The 19697-nt window shown below is 41.9% G+C and overlaps 1 protein-coding gene across 4 annotated transcripts in view; it reads right to left on the bottom strand.

Moving 5' to 3' along the window:
• samd4a (sterile alpha motif domain containing 4A) overlaps nt 1–19697 on the bottom strand; it is a 66686-nt gene that overhangs the window by 20582 nt on the left and 26407 nt on the right. For 3 of the 4 annotated variants that reach the window (XR_007570141.1, XM_050047179.1, XM_050047170.1), the window contains exons 3-10: nt 12326–12922; nt 8192–8479; nt 6267–6365; nt 5343–5452; nt 3585–3671; nt 1586–1838; nt 1409–1494; nt 272–390 (exon numbers count right to left, since the gene is read on the bottom strand). Coding sequence is in view for 3 of the 4 variants with exons in the window: in XM_050047179.1 (XP_049903136.1) it covers nt 272–390; nt 1409–1494; nt 1586–1838; nt 3585–3671; nt 5343–5452; nt 6267–6365; nt 8192–8479; nt 12326–12922 (1639 nt within the window). In the remaining variant the exon portion in view is untranslated. The remainder of the gene's footprint in view (nt 1–271; nt 391–1408; nt 1495–1585; nt 1839–3584; nt 3672–5342; nt 5453–6266; nt 6366–8191; nt 8480–12325; nt 12923–19697) is intronic. The other variant, XM_050047189.1, reaches the window with a different exon arrangement.

Here is a 19697-nt window from a genome sequence, read left to right as displayed (position 1 = left end):
GTGTTGAAATACGATGCAACGTTACCTTTGTCTATGTTTAACCTTTTATAATTGTATACATGTCAAGAGGAAGCAGTGAACTTTATTAAAATTTCAATTATATTCTAACATTTCCCACTCATTTCATCATTTAAAGCCAGAAGTCTGTGTCTTTTCTAATTGGGGTTTTCTGCTTCTTTTTATTAAAGTTAAAGTGACTTTGATTAATAGTGTTCTCATCACAGGCAGTGAAACCCAGGAAATGAAAGCCACCGCATGTCTGTGCGTTTACCTCCTCTGCGGTCGGTACCCTGCAATGTCAAGGAGGGTTTTCCTTGGAATGGACCGGAACAGCCTCTGGACCTGTTGTTTCCATGACAACAGCCTCTTCTTCTGCGTCTCAGTGAAGGACTGACAGGGAGGGGGGAGGGGAGAACAGAGAGTACGAATTGTGGATGAAATGAAGCACGGCGGAGGATTTTCAGGTACATTGTGTCACAAAAAATGACCCAAAGTCTGCTTCACATGGGAGTAAATCTAAAACCTGGTACTGCACGAAGTCTACAATATCACAGTGAAACAGACAGGCACAGAGTGGTCTGGGTGAGAGCATTTTTAAAGATATTTTTTGGGCATTTTTGCCTTTATAGATAGGACAGTTAAGCATGAAGGGCGGAGAGAGAGAGGGGTGACATGCAGCAAAGGGCCACAGGCTGGAGTCGAACCTGAGCTGCTGCGGCAACAGCCTTGTACATGGGGCGCCTGCTCTATCCACTAAGCCACCGACGCCCTGAGCATTCCTCTTTTAACTAGCAGAACTTGTCTATGATCTGTGGTATTTAATTTTACTGACACACAACTCAAATTATCAAGTTGATGAATTCTGTCTAAATTTCAATTCTGTGAAAGTTTCTGCAGGGGGCTGAAATGTTAATAATTGAATGAAGAAAGTTAAGATATTTTGCATATTACTACCCGGGAGGCAGTCCCACGTATGTACATATGTGTATGTACTAATAGACTAATAGACTAATAGACCTATTACATGTTTACCAAATATTACGTGCCGAATCACGGATGCATTAGTGATAACCATTAGTAGAAAAGCTCTCTTAGGATTTTTTTAAAAAATGAATTAAACTTAAATATATATTATTTGACCATCATTTTGTGCATAATCATTTCAGGAAAAAGTCAAAACTTACAACACTGAAAAACATAACTTTGATTATATACTTTTTACATGCAGACATGTTGGTTATTTGAAATTTAAATTCTCACTGACTGATATCAGGTCTAAACCTCCTGTACTGTCTGTTCATAGTATATTTGTGCTGTGTGTATTTGTGGTGTTTTTCTATGTTTTTGATTTTTCATTTTGATAAAAAGTGTGTGGACTACATAAGTGTATTCCAGAGGGAGTGGGTACCTCATGGATAAGGCACTTGTCGATGAGTTGTAGGTAGGAGCTGATGTTGTCCTCGTCTGACCTCGACACCAGTAGCTGGGTACAAACTGAGGAGGAGGCAGAGATGGAAAATAAAACATTAAAACCAAACCCTCCCACAGTCCATGAAAATAATGAGTGCTGGTGCACGGAGCTCACCTTTGCCCATGACACGTGTGAACTGGCCGGGTAGATCCCCCTCGGCGATGACGCTTGCGCCTGACTCAGCCTCCCCTCCGCCTCCGCCAACCCCAGTCAGGTGGGAGCCTGGCGCTGCGCTCTTGCCCTCGTGGCTCAGCAGGGGGCGCTGCAGGGAGGCCTCCTCGCCACCGTTGAAAGCTTTGATAGGCGTCATGATCATCTGGTGGAGCTCCTGCAGCGGGGCGCGCAGATTACTGCCCTCCAACACATCCTAGTGGTGGTAAATGACAGCAGAGAAGAGAAGGGAGGGTGTGGGGAGGAGCAGATGATATGACTCAGTAGAATAATAAGGACATCTATCTGAGTGACAGATCTGGTGTGGCATTTACAATAAAGATGTCAAGAATAAGGCCAAATCCCAACACAACCCTTACCCCTACCACTTAACACTCAGCCCTCTGTTCACGTTTACAGGGGTCAGGTGCTGATTCTTGTTGGGACAGAGGGGTAGAGTGAAGTGTTAGGGCTACTTGGCCCTCCAAACTGAGGCTTTTAAGAGGCACTCACCAAAACAAGTGTTATGAGAAATCATGGGCAAGACAGCTGGATGAGCAACAAAAGAAACCCACAAAAGGTTTTCTTCGTTAATGACGGTTTAAAAATGACAGTAACCAGAGTATTATCTTAATTTAATGTAGTTTCAATGTATTATGGTCCTTTTCTTAACAACAAACATAACAAAAGAAATCGCTAGTATGCCAATGCTTCGGTAGCTAACAAGCTAGCTAGCTAACGTTACAATGTCATGGCAGATTTGTGCATGACAGTCACAAATTTTTTTGACATATAGCCCCCCTTACTACCTAACGTTAAACCACAGAGCACCACTAGTGGCCTGGTAAGGAAGCAGTGTTCTTTTCTTCTTTTTTTTTAATGACTAGTTTGAGCGATGCTAGCATGAAACTTAAGTTGGACAAATCCAGACATCCTGACAACTGTAAAGTGCTGCCTACAGCCCACACGAGAAATCACCACAGCAGAAGACAGCAAATTCACAATGTCCGAACACTTGTCGTGTCTGTTTACCTAAATGCCAGCATTGACGACTACCAGTAACATACCAGGATCTTGAAGGGTTGTCCCATCTCATAGTGGGAGATTTCAACCACTACCCTTTGTAACTCTGTTCTGAGGGGTAAGATGGCAATTGAAAACAAGGGGTAGGGGGAAAAAAATAAGAAATGGGTTTGGGGCTAAGTATTGCAGCTTCATCTACCATCGTATTGCACCTCCCTGACACAAATTTTAACATAATCATACAATAAATTTATATTACTTTTAATGAACATGCTGAATATAAAGACAGAGACAGACTAACAGACCAACAGAGGGGATGGATCCCTGACCACACTGCCATGTGATAGAGCAGAGAATAAAGTAAAACCAAAAATACATACATGCGGTTTTCCTTCAATACTTGTGTCCACATGCACCATATCAGCCTCCCAGCAGTCCTCTACACGAGTCTGTGTAAACCCAAAATACCAAGCAACAGGTGTCTTGTTTCCCCAGCCCTACCAATACAGCGGTAACAAATTTTTAAATGAAGCGTTGGTGAAAAGGTTAAGCCTGAATTTAGCCGGCCCAAGAAGTCCCTCCTGCGGTGTGCCCTTGAGTGCCATTGTCTTGCTTTGAAGGCTGAATGGAGGGGCGAGGGGCAGAAGGGGGGCGGATGAGTTTAAATTCGGAGACCAAAACTCTCCTTCCTGGATTAGGTGTTCCCTTAGCTGCCATCTCAGATACATAACACCCACTGAGAATGGCCACCCTCACTCTCTCTCTCACAAACACACAGGAAGCGAGGTGGTGATGTGGTGGTGAAGGTTACAAGCTCAATTATCGATAACAAATAAATTAACAAAATTTCTGAATTCAAATAATTTCAGGTAGGACTAAAATCTTTGTGAGATTTTTTTAAGAGGAGAAAAAGAATAGGACATGGTGTATAGTCACTGACCTTTTCCAAGCTGCGCAGTAGGTTCTGCCTCTCTTTGAGCTTCAGGATGCTGATAACGATCTTGTGTCGTGCTCCTTTAGTGACCTTCTGTTGGGAAAGAATTTTGTGTCAAACAGCTGATACATATTCCTTGAGATAAAGAGATGTGCAGTGTAAAACCAGAATGTGAATGCTCTTTCAAAGGGTCTGCTAGTTTCATCAATAGTGAGGGTTTTCTGGAAAATTCACAGCAGCCAGTGACGCTTGGAGAAAAATGACTTATCTCATCTTTGGTTGGGACAGCAGAAAGGGTTAAAACTGATTCCAGCTGATTAATTTTAGTTGATACAACTTCTTACATGTCCCATGAAAAACTGATACTGCCAATCTAGATATTTCTAGGTCAAGCCAACAGCAGTAAACTGAATCCATTGTCACACAGGACATCTCTCACTCTGTTGAAGTTCAGCACGTTTCACTGTAGCTGTGCATTATGTTGGGTTCAAATAGAAGGAGTCAGCAGCACCTGGAGGAAGTATACGGCTTCCCGGTGAGCTGTGGTAATTTTAGCTGCATCCTCTTTCAGAATAAACTCCTCTATGTCTTTAAGTACAAGCAAAACAATCGCTCCATTAGTCTTGTACCATTTATTAAAATATTATGAACCTATCAACTTGACCTGGCTAAAGCTAGTTACAGGAACACATCTGTTTTCTGAACTAAGATTGATTAAAACTTTTTATCTAATACTAGTTTCTGCCACTTGTGTACTAGACCTGCACCCTGAAATGCAGTCTTTTGAAGTACTGCCTTGCATAAAAATGTCAGTGTCTGAAATGGTGCATTACAATAAGGTTTGTATGCGTTTGATAATGTTGACTCAGAACAGCAGTTGAATCCGATTTGGCTGTTTAATACAAATATTTGCCTATTTGTTCCTCTTTTTCCCCATATAGCCCGCTTCAAAATTGACAACATAAATATTATAAATGGGTCCCTGTGTATTTCCTGTTGGAATTAATGTTAATGCAGTCATTGACAAGAAGTAAAGAGGGACCTGAGTTGTTGCCCTAGCCACAGAATTGTGAATGAATGAAGAGTTTGAATGGGTTTTGGTCGGATGTTCTGGTTAACTGCGATGTTCATGCAATACCGTAAACAAGCCAAGGTCGCGCTCTGAGCTAATGCATGCTAACTATGCTAACGATGGATCGGAATCGTGCAACATTTTTTGCCAACAGTAGATATCAAACAAAAGCCAGAGACTATATTGAAAAAAGTGACTGTGTTATGTAAATTAACCACTTCTAAGCAGTTATCTCGGAGCCTCGGCAAAGCCTCTGTTCCTCCGGGCAGCTGCCCACGTCTCACTCAGACTTACTGGGTCTGAGTCCACAGCTGCCTGTACCAGAGAGCAGCATGAAAGTGAGGTGCGCTCGCTCTGCAGCTAGATGTGGAGATCAAAACGTCCCCAGAAGTACGCTGAACACTGACTGGTGCAATAACAAAACAAAACCAAAAAATCCCGACTGCCCAACTTGAAGAACCTCAGCCGACTGAGGTCTCTAACTGATGATTCAAATCTTCGACTTTCAGGGGGACAGCCCTTACTGACTCAATTGACTTAGTCACACAACTTGTAACAGTGTGTAGAACGAAACTACACTGCCACAACTTCTTCTTATAAAGTTCTTGGTCCTCCAACAAATTAAACTGAAATGAACTCTGTCCGTCTGTGTGTGTGTGTGTGTGTGTGTGTGTGTGTGTTTGTGTATAAACCTGTGCCTCTAGCTGCTCTTCAGTCAGTGACATCATCTCATCGTAGGTCATGGTGGAAAAGAGAGCGGCGTATTTATGGAGACGGAGACTCTTGAGCCACGCAGGAACATCTGTGAGGCAGAAGACAATTATTATAATAATAATTCCATTGGGCAGCTTTAATTCCTACATTATCACTGCTGCAGTCAACATAGAACCTACACAGTTTTTTTTTGTTGTCAATAAAAATTGATCATACATAGGAAATAAAAATAAATACATATTGCATAAAAAATCATCTGCAAAAGAGAATAGTGCTGAAATACATTTTTGGATATCAACCTTAACATCATTCCAGATTAAATCAATGTATACAAACATACATTGGTCCCTCAGTATATCCTTACATACTGACTGGACAAAATATATAATACCATAGTAAAATGTTTTGAAAGTATTCATCATAGATAAAAATAAAAAGATATATTTTTGACAAATTAGTGTTGTGTTCACATGGTCTACATGTTGGAAAATGTTGTTTTTGTAATGTATAAACTATCTGAGGCAAATGTGCATGTGTGTAATATAAATATGTGAGATTAAATCAAGCTAAAGTATGAGCATTAAGAAAGAAGTGCTGTTGGCAGAATGATCAACTGATTAAATTCTTACTGATCACATGTTTAGTTAGACATGGCTTAGTAATGCTCAGCTTGTCCATGCTCATTCAAACCACTGAGAGTGTTTGCTAGCAGCTATTTGGTGAGACATCTTTGTCCTATTTTGCAGTTCAGAGTAAAGCTAGGTGCAGTCTCTTTTGTGCAACTTAGAAGACACTGAATAACCTCTGTGAATGTGCGTTTCTCCTTTGTTTGCTGTATTTACTCATGTTTATGGTATGTTTCTTTTGTTAATCTGCTGCACTATATTCATCTAACGACTCACTTTGACATCTTTGCCGAAGGTCTGACAGCAAACACGGACTTTTATGACTGTGCACCCAGGGACTGGTCTGTCCATCCCACTGTACAAGCAGACCTCCACCTTCCAGTAAAGTAATACAGACTGAGTGTTTGATCACAATTACACCACTGTTTGATTTCAATGAATAATAGATCTTTTCATATAGTTTAAGACCAAATCTGTGATGGATTAAACAAAATATTTAGCCATGGGAGTCCACAAACACCAACATTAAATCTTAAGAAGTCAGTGCTCTGTAAACCTTATTCCACCTCTTGACACTTGACACCCAGCGCAGAGTCTTCTCTGGCAGTAACAGATAACTGGAATATTCCGTCAATATTTTCCTCTAAAGTAAAAATGACAAATGATAGCTCGTTCTCTTGAACTTGTCGGTGAAGAATGTTAGTTTTGCCTTCCTGTTTAGCTACATGAGAACATGAAAAATCTTTCTGAAAGATAAGACAGAGGCTGCTTGAAGGCTTCACCTCCAGAGGAGAGAGTGATAGCCTCAGAGTAAGGTCACGGAGGTTAGCAGTTCTGGCCTCTGCTTCCCCTGACAAACTGCTCTGACTGGATAAACAACTTGCCAGAGCCTCTAGGTGAATGCATGTAAAGCAAGGTTCACACTACACCACTTTCAGAGTTGTCAGATTGCTGTACTGCTCACACCACACAACTTGCTCTCTTGTAATCAAGAGTCTCAAAGTCATTTTGGTTTTCATTTTACATGACTGACCAGTGACTCTCCGAGATCTTTCACTGGGAGGAATCCCCAATGAGTGTGTCATGTGAAGCGCGAGTCAGCCCCGTAGGTGCTTACTAGGAGATATCACAGGTTCAGGCAGGCAGGTCAAAAAGTGACAATGCAGCGTTCTGAGTAAGTTATTAATAACTTACAGAAACACTGCATGCAACAGTCCACCTTCCATCTTCTCTTCCCATCTCTCTGTCATTCTATCTCTTCCTCTCAAACACACAAATGCACACATACACCTTGTAGAGCACCACAATGCTCAGTCCTTGTCTCTTTCCTCAACCTGTGTCTTGCACTCACATTGGCTGTCCAAAGGCTCAGTCATTTAGCCTGCTAGATATCTGGGGAGCATCTGTGTGATGCATCAGCAAGCCTCTCAGCTCACTTCTTTGAACAGTTCACACATAGCGCTCGAGTGCCGACGTGCAAGCGCCGAGCCAACTCCACTTTGCCTCTGATCTGAGGATTTTGTTGGGGAGCTCCAAAAGCTGTCTGCAGGTGAAAAATCAGGGCCAAAGTCTAAAAGAGAAGCTTACATCAATGTAGTCAGTTTTTCATTCACCCTGAATCACCCAGAACATCATCAAGCATTACAACGCAGTCTATTCAATAATATCAACACAGTTTGATGCTCCATTTTTAAATATTCACACCAAATGATGTTAATATTTGTTCCCTGTAGCTTGATCCCCTGCTCTCCAGACCACACTGCACTGCACTGTCTACCTCTACCTAGGTCAGAACATGGTATCTGCAGGTTTTAGAAAGCCAAGTAATTTAAATGGCCCATAAAACAGTTTAAAATAAGATCTATCAACACTGCATTTATGGATTTAAACACATTTTTTACATCAACTAGAGGTAATATTTTTTATGTTGGAATGACTTCTACAAACATTACACAACTGTTGAATTAACTGTAATAACTTGATATAATTATCAGAAAATAAGACAAGGAAATAAACCACCTGTGGCCTCTACTTTGAGATAGTAGTTGCATGTTGCTCTTTATTGGTGTTTCTTTTCAAGGAAAAGTAGCGACAGTATGTCTGGCCAAAAAGGTGTGTTAAAATGTAGTGACACTGCAACTAAGTCCGTGGCATTCCCTTTCAGCTGAATTGTTCTACTAAACGTACGTGGTCATACTCACCCCTCATGCCACTGCCCTCATCATGGAAGGAACTGCGATGCAGACCTGACCCTCCTCCTAAACCAGCCTCCTCCAGATGCTCGCTGCCTCCACTGCCCGAGGAGGCGATGCTGCTCTGGGGTGAGAGCGGCGCGTGGTCTGGGGCTGGGCCTCGAGCGGTCCGAAGGTCCTCCTGGGACAGCCAGACATGGCCCAGAGGCTGGTTGCTGGGGCCACTCATGGGAGGCGTGAGGGACACAGAGCGCTTCAGGGGACTGTGCTGCTGGCTGCCACCTCCACTCGTCAGGACTGAAAGACGACAGCAAGAGCAGTCAGGTAGGTGCAGACTTTTAGAGCTTAGTGATGACTGCAATAAATCATTCTGGAAAATACTGCTGTTCACTCAATCCTTTGTTTAAAACACTGAACACATGAACTCATTTAGCTGTTTCTCCACACATTATCAAAAAACATGTTTACTGCTTTGCAAAATCTCTGATCTGTGGCTAACATTAGATTTCAACAGCTATACTTGTAAAAGTAGCTCAGATGTGAAATTAAAGCGCAGTATTTGTTTGTGATTTAACCAGAGACAGCTGGAGGGAGGAGGCTGCATCTGCCAGGCAGTGAACCCACAAAACTCTCCTGATATCTAGTTTGTTTGTGACTGCTGACATCCAGATTTTAATAATCTCCATCTCTAAAATGCATTTAGATATTCTTAAATCTATGTGTACTGCAAAATGTCTGCTCAACAGTCAGTCAGTTTATCGAGTTTAACATGCGCTGCTAAACGAAACAGCCATATTAACTCACACACAGTCACTTGGTCTGGATCTAAATTCTCTCCTTAAGTTGCTTGTTGGTTTTAAGACTCAAACTTGACGCTACAAGCAAAATAACATCCCCCAAGTAAGGTAGAACTATCATTGATGTTTCCTGTACCTACAGCAATGAAATGATTCCATTCCCAAGACATCGGTCTGTATGATAAACCTTTCTTCTTTCTTCTTCTCTGACCTATTTTCTAAATTAATAATTGAATCCTGTGCACTTCAGGATGGATTCATGATGGAGGCTTACTGGGGTCAAACAAAGGTAACTGTTACTACTGAGATCCTAACATTGTAACCCCAGTAACAGCAGCTCTAACATCTCTGAGTTTTCCTGCCGAAGGAAGTAAACAGAATGAAAAGGTGGAGAGCCAGAGAGCTTTTTGTGTCGCCGCTCTGACGGGGTAAGCTGCCACCAATACTCCAGGCTCTCTCCTCCTCCTCCTATATGCGGTCCTCTTACTGTTGGCGCTATGTATAGGACTTCATGGGCCCCGTTTAAAATAGGTGCCCAGCTAACATTACAAGTTCCAGTCCCTAAATATTAGCCATTTTCCCTAAATACAGTCTCCCACAAAGGCTGCCTTACAAGGGAAAGGATGGGTGGTATGTGCTGCTGTGGCTTGGACTACGGCTGAGAGTATGGGTGGGGGGTCAACAGGATGTGGTGTCAGTGGCACACAGGTTGATGTGGCTGGACAATTATACTCCTGTAATCACCATCATGACCCGATGAACAGTATTTAGGGAGGGGGGTGCTGGAGACTTGGTGGCTGAATCTGAGTAAAAAGATTTATGTGCTTTAAATTTGCATACCACTGAATATCCACACATCAGTTCTACTGTAATCAACATTTCATTAGTTGAGAAGAGCATCTGCTCATCGTGTCCACCAATCAGGTGCTGGCAGCTGGGGTAACTCTAGTTTATCAGTTGTGAAATCCTGAGGTCTTTTGTGTGGGACTGAAGCTGCTGGCAGTCAAAAATACAAGAGGATCTTTCTTGGAGCAGCGAGCAGGGCTTTAAATGTGTCTTTATTTATAAACCCTCAGCTGTTTCTTTCATCTCCCAGAAAAAAAAAAAACACAGAGCCCTTGCATTCTTGTCTGGAAATATCCTGCTCTGACCATAGTTATGTTCAATTTCAACAGCCCTGCCCTCTGTGTGTGTTGTCTTCCACCTCACACAGCCTCTGTAGTTGCTGTGTGGGTTGTTCAGAGTGTATTTACTGTGTTCAGGGTGTATTTAGTGAGTTTGGTAGGTTTGGAGTGCACTTTGTGTCTTTAGATTGTCTTTAATGGAGTTATAATGAAACCGGCATTTGAACTGAATTTAAAGATGCATTGTATTCGTTGTTGTGCTGCCAAATGCTATACAGATGTTGTATATGTGTAATTTCTTAATATCCAATCAAACACAGCTGATGCTAAAGTAAATTCATACAATCTTAACTTCAACGGAGAGGCTTAGAGACCCTAGTCTGGGCGCGGGTGATCAGGTGGCCACCCCAGACAGAGAGGTTATCATCAGGCCAGCCCAGAGTAGGTGGTTATAATCACTGAGGTGTTCTCAGATGGTGTAGTGGTTTTGACCACCTTGACTTTAGAAGTACAAAAGCCAGTCTGAGGTTAAAAAGCCCATCTCACATCTGAAAAGATAAGGTAATCAAAGGAAATAAAAGTGAGTCAAGTAAATGAATTGTGAAAGGGTTCGTGCCCTTGAATCCAAGGTTTTCAAAAGATAGTGTCAGGTGTGTATAGCCAAAAGTTAAAGCCCTGCTTCACGGAAAAAATGTCTGCATACTGACAACAAAATGATTGACAAGGAGTCAGTTTTTCTCCGTGTGCAAAGGGTGACACAGTGTGAAATAGTGTGACATGTTGGCAATTTTTCTGTGAAGTAGGGCAATCAAAGGAAATAAAGTTGCCATCTTATTCTAATGAATGAAAGGAGCATAATTATTGATGGATTACCTTAAACCTGTGACTAAGGAATCTAAACTGTGGGCAGATGTAAGGGCTAAGATGTTCTCTTATTTGAGGCATTTTTTAACGGTCTCTCTTCTCTGTCAAACAAACAGAGTTTGTGTATGGAAAAGGTAAGGAGACAAACTAACCCACTTAGATTTTACTGTTGTTTTATGTCTATTGTAATTAAATGATTCAGAGGATCCTCCAGTAAAAACCCACCTCTGTTTCCTGCAGTATTGATTCCAGTTAACGAAGACAATGAAATAAAAACACAGACAGGAAGAGGGAGTGTAACAGAGGAAACCTGGACAGAATACTTAACATTCTCAACGGTGAATCATTTAAAGTATTATTGTTTTTTCATTTTAGTTTAAATCCCTTCACATTATTTTTGAGAAGGTCAACCCCATTTTCAAGTTAATAACTTGATAAGTATCAAAAAGGTTGTTTTCAGGGCGATTATACAAGTCAGTCAGATGATAAAATGTATGGAACAAACGGGTAAAAACCTCCCATGGCCAATGGGATGATTCGATTAAGTTTATAGCCCTTCTATCAATCTGTAGTCATACTGGTGGTCTACAGTATGTATCAGTATGCACTTAAAAGTTATCCATATTCAAGCGCTCACATTAAGTCATTATAGAGTACTCGCAAAAAGAAAATGGCCCAAAATGAACACCCATAGGAAATGCGGGTAGGGGTTAGGGTTAGCCTACCTGTACGCTGCACAGACTGCAAAGATAAGCTATAATACACAAGTCAAACTTTACACAGCTTGCACTACGTATTTTTGTTTTGTGGCTGTCCAAACTTATCATTTTTGCTACATGGATCTGTACAGATATTCATAGGTAACAGTTCCATCACTGCGTCCCGACCGAAAAAACGCACCTTTCTCATATGTCAAACAAATACTGAAGTCCAAATCAAGTACTCGAGTCCTCATGGCCATCCCTAACTCCTTACCTATCCTCTAGGACGCCTGATGAAAACATGACATTTGTATGGATGAGAGAGAACACTGTATTGGTGGTAAAAAGCAATAAAAATGCCATGATGGACCAGATTTGGAGATGCTGGTGCTCTTTTAATATTTAGATATTTTAAAAGGCCATATTTTTTCATTACATGTGTATATTTTTATTATTTTATCACACTTTGAAAAGGTGTTAAGGTAAGTTAACCTGCGCTGTTACATTACATTATCAAGTGTTACACTGTGAGAGCACTGTGAGAAATAACCACGCACGCTGATTTTCTGTATGTGCGGACTCCTGTTAAAGCTCCACATGAATAGAAATATGCTCAGTGCACTTGAAGGAACACAGGACAGAGGAGACTTCACTTACGAGTGTTACCGCTTCCACCAGTCCCGACCGTGTTGATGGTTGCCGGCACAGAGGATGACGGGTAGAGAAGGAGGTGCCCGTTCTCACAGCCCTGCTGCTGCTGATGCCAGCCTCCGCCCAGCCCTGAATCCCTGGAGCTCTGCCACCCATTGAGGCGGTCGTCCGAGCCGTAGCGCTGGTGGTGATGCAAGGAGTAGAGATTGCCTGATGAAGAGGTGTTAGTGGAGGAGGAGGAACCTGATGAGGAGAGGGTGGATGGAGGTGTGGACTGGTGGTGGTGATGGTGCGGTCCAGAAGGAGGAGGCCTTTCCAGTGAGTCTCCCCGGGCAGCCGCCCTCTCCTCCAGGTGGTTCAGCCAAAGTGCGAGGGCAGAGCGGTCTTCCAGGGAGGTGGCAGGGTGGATGAGGGCGTATGACAGGAGCTGGCGAGACTCCTCCAGGTGACGGCCATGCTCGATGGTGTGAGCCAGGATGCGTGGCAGCAGGCGCATGTACTCGCCCTTGGCTTCGACGTTGCCGGGTTTGAGCAGTGGGAGATGGGTGAGGACGAGCGAGATGACCCGCTCCTTAGACTCGCCTTGCCACTGGCTGATCACCCCTGTAGGAGGAGAAAAAAAACAAAACAATAAGCAATCAAACCAAGGCACCATTTATTTCCAGAGTGCTTGAAAGAAATTATGCAGTGTATGGCTAGTAGGTGTATGAATTCAAATGTCAGTGTCTCATTAAAATGCCAGCCAATCGTTGACAGACCTGACTGGACCAGTCACCAGAGTGATGGAGAGAACATCGTGGCTTACATAATCTAAGTTTTCATCTTAACGATATCCAAGGTGGTAGCAAAACTGATAAATGAACAGATGGATTAGTGACACATGTACGGTTAAAAATAGAGGACACAGAGATGATGTCAGACCCGCTGCACTGTCATCTTTCTATTTTACTCTTTCTCTAAACAGCCAGCTCTGTAGGCTGCCGATAGTGGCTGTACAGCTCTATACATAACCTGGAGGTCATGGAGCTCTATTGTTGTCCGAGCCAGTGGGCCGTTAGGAGCCCATTCCAATCATCTTGGACTAGGTCTATAGATACCAACTGGTCAGGCCAACAGCTTTGGGCAGCCACACAAATAGAGGCAGGACGCAGGACGGCTTCACTTCCTGCTTGGGAGATGTGTCTGTGTGAATTTGACCACCACGTTCATTCTTAACCCAGAAGGATCTCGTCTCTAAATCCGACATATGAGGTGAAACTAGAAAATACATCTGCTGGCCCTTCTGTCCAAAGATATCCCAATGTCACAGTCTACTTTGTGATGATGTACAGCTCTCTCTGCCCTGTCGAGTGGACAGCTGCAGCTCTGACCGGGCAGTTGGACGACCACAGACCCCGAAGCCTTCCAAACAAGGTTCACATTCATGTCATCCCATGAAAGATGACCAGGACTGGAGGATTAAATAATTCAGGCTTGAGCCTACACACAGCATGGAACCAACACACGTTTATGTATTCAATCCTACGACCTTCTACTGAGAGAAGGATGGGCAGCATGAGTGTGTTCACCTTATTGCTGAATTTAAAAAAACAAAACAACACAAAAAAAAACAACAGAAGACAAAGCACAAAAGGATACCCTTAACTGTTTTTGTCCACTCATTTTAGGTTCATAGGCATTTTATGAAAATGAAAAGGGATTTTGTCATGTATGGGTCACGTCTACCAAGATGAGGCTGGACGAGACAGCAGCTTGTTTTAGCCCCCTTTTTTAAGAAGAGAAATCAGACCCATGTCAGGGAAAATGAATGGGTGACATCAAGGGGCAAGACTGAGTGAACTAGGCCAGGCTGTCCCAAAGTTCAGCAGACAGCCTTCACTAACTGGGAATCCCCACTGGACGCGAGATGTAAGTGAGATGTAAGCAGCGCGTAAGCGTTGTGTCATCCAGTCTACGCTGACTCTGTCTTCCGTAAATGCGTCGCCCACCACAACAAACCTGACTGCTGTTCTGGGAAGTACAAACCACTAGCACTGAAACATTGAAGAAAACAAAATGCAGGAACTTAATAGAGTCGTAGATAGGTTCACAAAATACTGAAAGTAGGAGTTTATGTGATCTTAACAGCTGTTTATGTAGTTTACACTTCACTAACAGCAACACAAATGGACTTTAAAAGTCTTGAAAAACGCTTCTATAAAACACATGCAGTGGGGATTAGCCGTAAGAGTGATATGGAGCACAAGAAGGGAGGAGGTGGGGGAAGACTGAGGTAGAAACGGGTTTTAGAGGGAGGAGGAGAAAATAAACTGATGGATGGAGCGAGGTGTGTGAGGGGAGCCAGGAGTTACTCCCCTCTGCTCCAGGGATGATGTAATGCTTCATTCCTCTGAATGAGGCAAGCCTTGGTCCATCCGCGAACAGGAATTGTTCCATGATTAAAACTCACTTATTTCCAAATGACTGGAAAACATTATGATGTGACACAGAAACCCTGATAAATACTTGCTTACAGAAGCAGTGGTGCGCCGCCAGCTTTTAAACGTCACCATTTGAGTGTTGACAGTAAAATGTTTTCTACTTTTACACATTTGTTTGACTGTCTGAGATGAAAGTTTGTCTACTACCACAAGTTACACAGAGAGACCATATAAAGTCCTGACTAAACATCATTTGTCGTCACAGACTCAATAACCGACAGCAACTAAAATGTCTCAAACTAAATAGGGCAAAACTTGACAAATGTTACTACTTGTTTATTGTACATTTGTTTGAAGTAAATCCTCAAAGCAGCTGCGTGGCATATTGAAAGTATTTTATAATCAATAAAAAGCATTTTATGTATTAAAAGATTAAACATTCCCTTAAAACTAAAAGCTGTAACACCATATCAAACACAATCTTCAATGTAGTTTAATATAAAGAAGTAAAGAAAACACAGTGATCAGAGGAGTTTTCTGTTTGACGGGGGCATGTGTATGACTTATTGTCCTTTCTTTGGTCTCTACATTTAGCAGGGCTCACAGGTGAATGGCAGGGTAAATACAAAAGTCCAGTCATCTCAGAAAGTCTCACTTCATCCCTCCATACAGCTCCACAAACTCAAAGTTGACTGAATACAGAAAGTCAAAGCCTCGCACTCTCCCATGAACTCCTATACCAGGTTGAAAATTTAGGCTAAGATACTTACAGACATCAATAATAATACTTATGTAAAATTCCCATTAGATGCGGCGATCATGGGGTAAAACCTGAACATTTTTTTGAGGTGACTTTATCAATAAAAGTTATGGGTTTTTAATCAGATTATTCTCAGTTAGCTTAGCTAACAATGATGCTCGAATGACTTATGTTATGATGTTGAGGTTCATCCCTTTACCAACTGATTTTATCTGCATGTTTGGGCTGTCAGAGCAAACTTTGGGTAACTTACTCGACCTGACTTCACCAGAGCTCAACAATGAGGAGAATAATTGCATCCACAGAGAAACATCATCGGAATAACTTGCGAATAACAGCCAACATTAGTGGCTAACTGGAGCTCTGACAGCCAGGTGAGCCATGGAGCCATCATCAGGCAGCTAACATGACAACAGCTCAATAGCTCATTAGATCTATCCTGCACTTCAAACCGGTAGTCCCTCAGTTTAAAACACACTGCACAGCAATGCAATGACCGATTACAAACAATCAACTTTCAGTTGTTAAATTGGATCCTAACCTGTAAAGCTAAAACTTCTGCCAGCAAAGACAAGGAAAAGTTGGTTCTTGGCAAAAAGTGGCTCTTAGACCCTGATGTAAAGATTTAGCATTAGGGAGTTACAGAGGAGGTAAAGCTAAAATTAAGATTCAAAGTTGCTAAAAAAAAGTGATTTTAATCCAATAGTATTGGGGTGAAAATTTCTAGAGGGTGTTAGCAAGATGCTAGGTCTGTACTAAATACTTTAAAACTAAGAGAACTGCTGGAAAATGCTGTGAAACTTCAACACCTAGAAGTCAGGAAGCTACTTGAGGCCTATTGACCCCTTAGTCCAAGGTTAGAAGGTCAAGGAGTCAGCGTGGGAGCAGTTCCCCTCACAGCCGACAAACACACAGCATCTCTCACCGCTCAAAGAGGGGTCAGAGTTGTTCAACCAGCACAGGTCAAAGGTCAAATGCTAGGAGAAACACTGAGCTACCTATTACACAAATGGACCCAACCAGAGAGAGTGAGTAAGCAGTGAACCAACCTGAGACCAGGTAAATAAATCTTTAATAGTAAATTTATAATTAAGAGAAAATGCAGCGAACTCACACCTGAAGAATCCATTAACATTCTTAATCAAAAAAGCCTAATCAAATTCAAAATGGACAGGATGAGAAACCCCCCCCCTTGTTTCTTTGTAGCTTCTGATTCAGAGTATCACAATGGACTTCACTGGAACCAGGAGTCTCTGTTTCACTTTCCCACCCCCGCATCCCACCTGACAGAGGGGATGCAGAGGCTGAAAAATATTTGAGTGTGAAGCCAAAATTAAGCATGTGAGTGCCCCACACAATGTGACATGGTCAACATAAACAGTCTAACACAACAAACAATACAATTTAAAGTGAAACCAGTGTCAGGTATTCAACAAGACAAAGGATGATAAGTTTGTTCTTTCGTGCCAGACAGAGAGGCAGGGGCATGCTGGGAACTGATGAATCACATCAGCATCATTGAGAAGAAACACCGAAAAAGAAAGTCTGACATACACAAACACTGAAACCTCAGACAGAGAGAATCATTTGTTCAGGGGCTGACACAGCATTTCCCTGCTGGTGAACTCTGTGCCACTCTGCCCAGGCACTGCCCTCTGACACCCTCTCTGGCACCAAGACAAGGGTGCTGCTTTCAACACAGCCGTGCCTCTCAGAGAGTAGAATTCTCCCTCTGTCAACCTTGCATCAAACCGCCCACCTGGACACTTTGTCCACACTGAAGAAGTATGAGAGAAACAGAAAGCAAACAGATAGATATATATAATACAATATTAACTGAAATAATCATGATTATGATTTTTGCCACATGTGAGCAGCCCTACACTCCCTACAATAAACAATGTTATATGTTATCAAATGGACTGTATCTAAACCCGGCTTTTGCCATTTTCACATGGTAGTACAGCAAGCATAAAAGCTTGCGTGTGGCATTTAACAAGCTGTTGTCTTCATCTACTCTCACTTGCAAATGTGAGGTGGCATGTAGGGCAGTGTGTGTGCATGAGAAGCCCCTGGGCCAGTTGTTTCTGACCTGGTTGGTTTTCTTTAATGGCAGTTTTAGCAATTTGAAAATTGTGCTCTATGACACTACAATCTTTGTTTGAATGTGATAAATCATTCAGCCCTACTGTGCAGGTCCTAATGTTTGGCAAACAGACAGACTAACCTCAGAGTCCTCAAACTCATTTTTGATACTCAGCTTTTTAAGACTATTAAGACATGTAAGCACACTTTGTCCAGCTGGGGAAACACATGACCCATTTGAACTGAAAACAAGACAAGGCCCTGTTTTAGAACTGACTAAGGGGTATGACTCATTTTCTCCTAAAATGTAAAACATCTTGCTCAGCAATATCTGTCAATACATCACTGTCCACCTACGTGTACAACCACCGCTGGATGCAGCAAGTTCACTCTCATTCACTGAAGATGGTTCAACCATATTCTGGGAAGCACTGACGAAAACTAAAGTACAAGTACACAAGTCAGTTCGAGGGAATGCGGGCACTTAGAAGAAAATTAACGCCCTTCTTCACAAAATATGACACCATAACATGACCATGTTACTGAAGATGAACACATTGCTGGAAAACCCAGAGTAATGCAACTGGTTCAACAAAATCAGCAATATATGTGGAAAAGCTGAGCTGTTCTTTACTGACATTTAAAAGACAGAGTTGGGTTTTAAAAGACTTAATAGTACTCACTCTATTTAAACTGGGCTTTTATCATGTAGGGTCAAAAAATATCACAATTGTATACGCAATGAAACTGATGGGAAAAAAAACGTAAATAAAATGTCAAACATAATTAAATTAGTAAGTGGACAGTAGAAAATAAATATATAAAAAATACAGTTATAAAAATAAATAAATATATATGTTATGGAATAAATCACAGAACACTTAACCTTTGCCAACTGGCTCCAGTCCCTTCCCTGGATTTTATTTTTTACAGATATCTACTTATTGAATAGGATATTGGTTTGATTTGTTGGATAGATGTATGATTGCTTATTGGATTATTTTACTGTCTAATTGTTAAATAAATTTAGATTGATATATTAAAATTTCCTCAAGTTTCTAGATAGCTTCATTTTTAATGATAAAAGAGTGGAAGCGGATGAAAAGTTTACATTATCTACCAAAGACCTGGGGAGGAAATTATAAGTGTAGTTTAGTAAGGCTGAATCCAAATGCCCGCACTTCATCGCACTTGTAGACTTGCGGACTTTGCAGCGGCGATCCTGGAGTGCTTAGGGCTGTCCAAATCCATAAATCATCCAGTCCACCAGGGGCCTGAAATCTGACTTTCTGCAGACTTCCACAGAGTCAGCTTGGGGTGCAGACTTAACTGATTTAATTGCCCACAATTCACCGCAATACAGGCATGACGTTGAAGTTTTTGTAGCCTATCAAAACTCTACTTGACTCATGTAGGCCAGAAATAATATTCAACAACATCAAGATAGAGAGGTAATCAAAATGCACTGTATTACTGCAGCCTACTTTATAGTTTGCGCAGTGTAATGCCAAATATATAGGCTAGAAAACTGTCCGAAACCAACAAAAGATCTTCTGATGTAACTCATAGGCCTACATGATTTATTTAGTCATAGCCCAGTCCTTATATACGAACATCTCTGTAGCTGAATGTCTACAGTCTATATGTTATACAGACATTTTATTTTGTTCACTCACAAAACAACCCTATACATGAGATTTATATCTTATCTGCAGGGACAGATGAGCAGACAGAATATGACAGCAGCAATTACCGTGCAAATGATTGTAACTGTTGCTTGAATGTTTCCATAGCAACGGGTAAAGCAGTCTCAAGGGCTGTCTGTTAGCGGCTTGCAGGCTCAGCCCTCGCAGACTTTACATGATGATGGTGAACTCGACTGAAGTCTGTGAGGGCTCAGTCCACAAGTCCAGAGGGTGGACGTTTGGATGCAGCCTGACAGTGGCTCTGTGGTCATCTTCCTTCTTTCACACATTTTAATTCAAACACTCAAATAACGCTAAAAAACTAATAAAAATATCTATAATTAATATAAAGCCATTACATCTCCAAGCATATAAGTCCCTCTGGAAATAGGGAGCCAGGAGCCTCAGAGCAGCAGATGCTCATTGGG

The sequence above is a fragment of the Epinephelus moara genome, chromosome 1, assembly GCF_006386435.1.
Source record: "Epinephelus moara isolate mb chromosome 1, YSFRI_EMoa_1.0, whole genome shotgun sequence".
Taxonomy (NCBI): domain Eukaryota; kingdom Metazoa; phylum Chordata; class Actinopteri; order Perciformes; family Serranidae; genus Epinephelus; species Epinephelus moara.
This window is presented reverse-complemented; position numbering and strand designations above follow the sequence as displayed.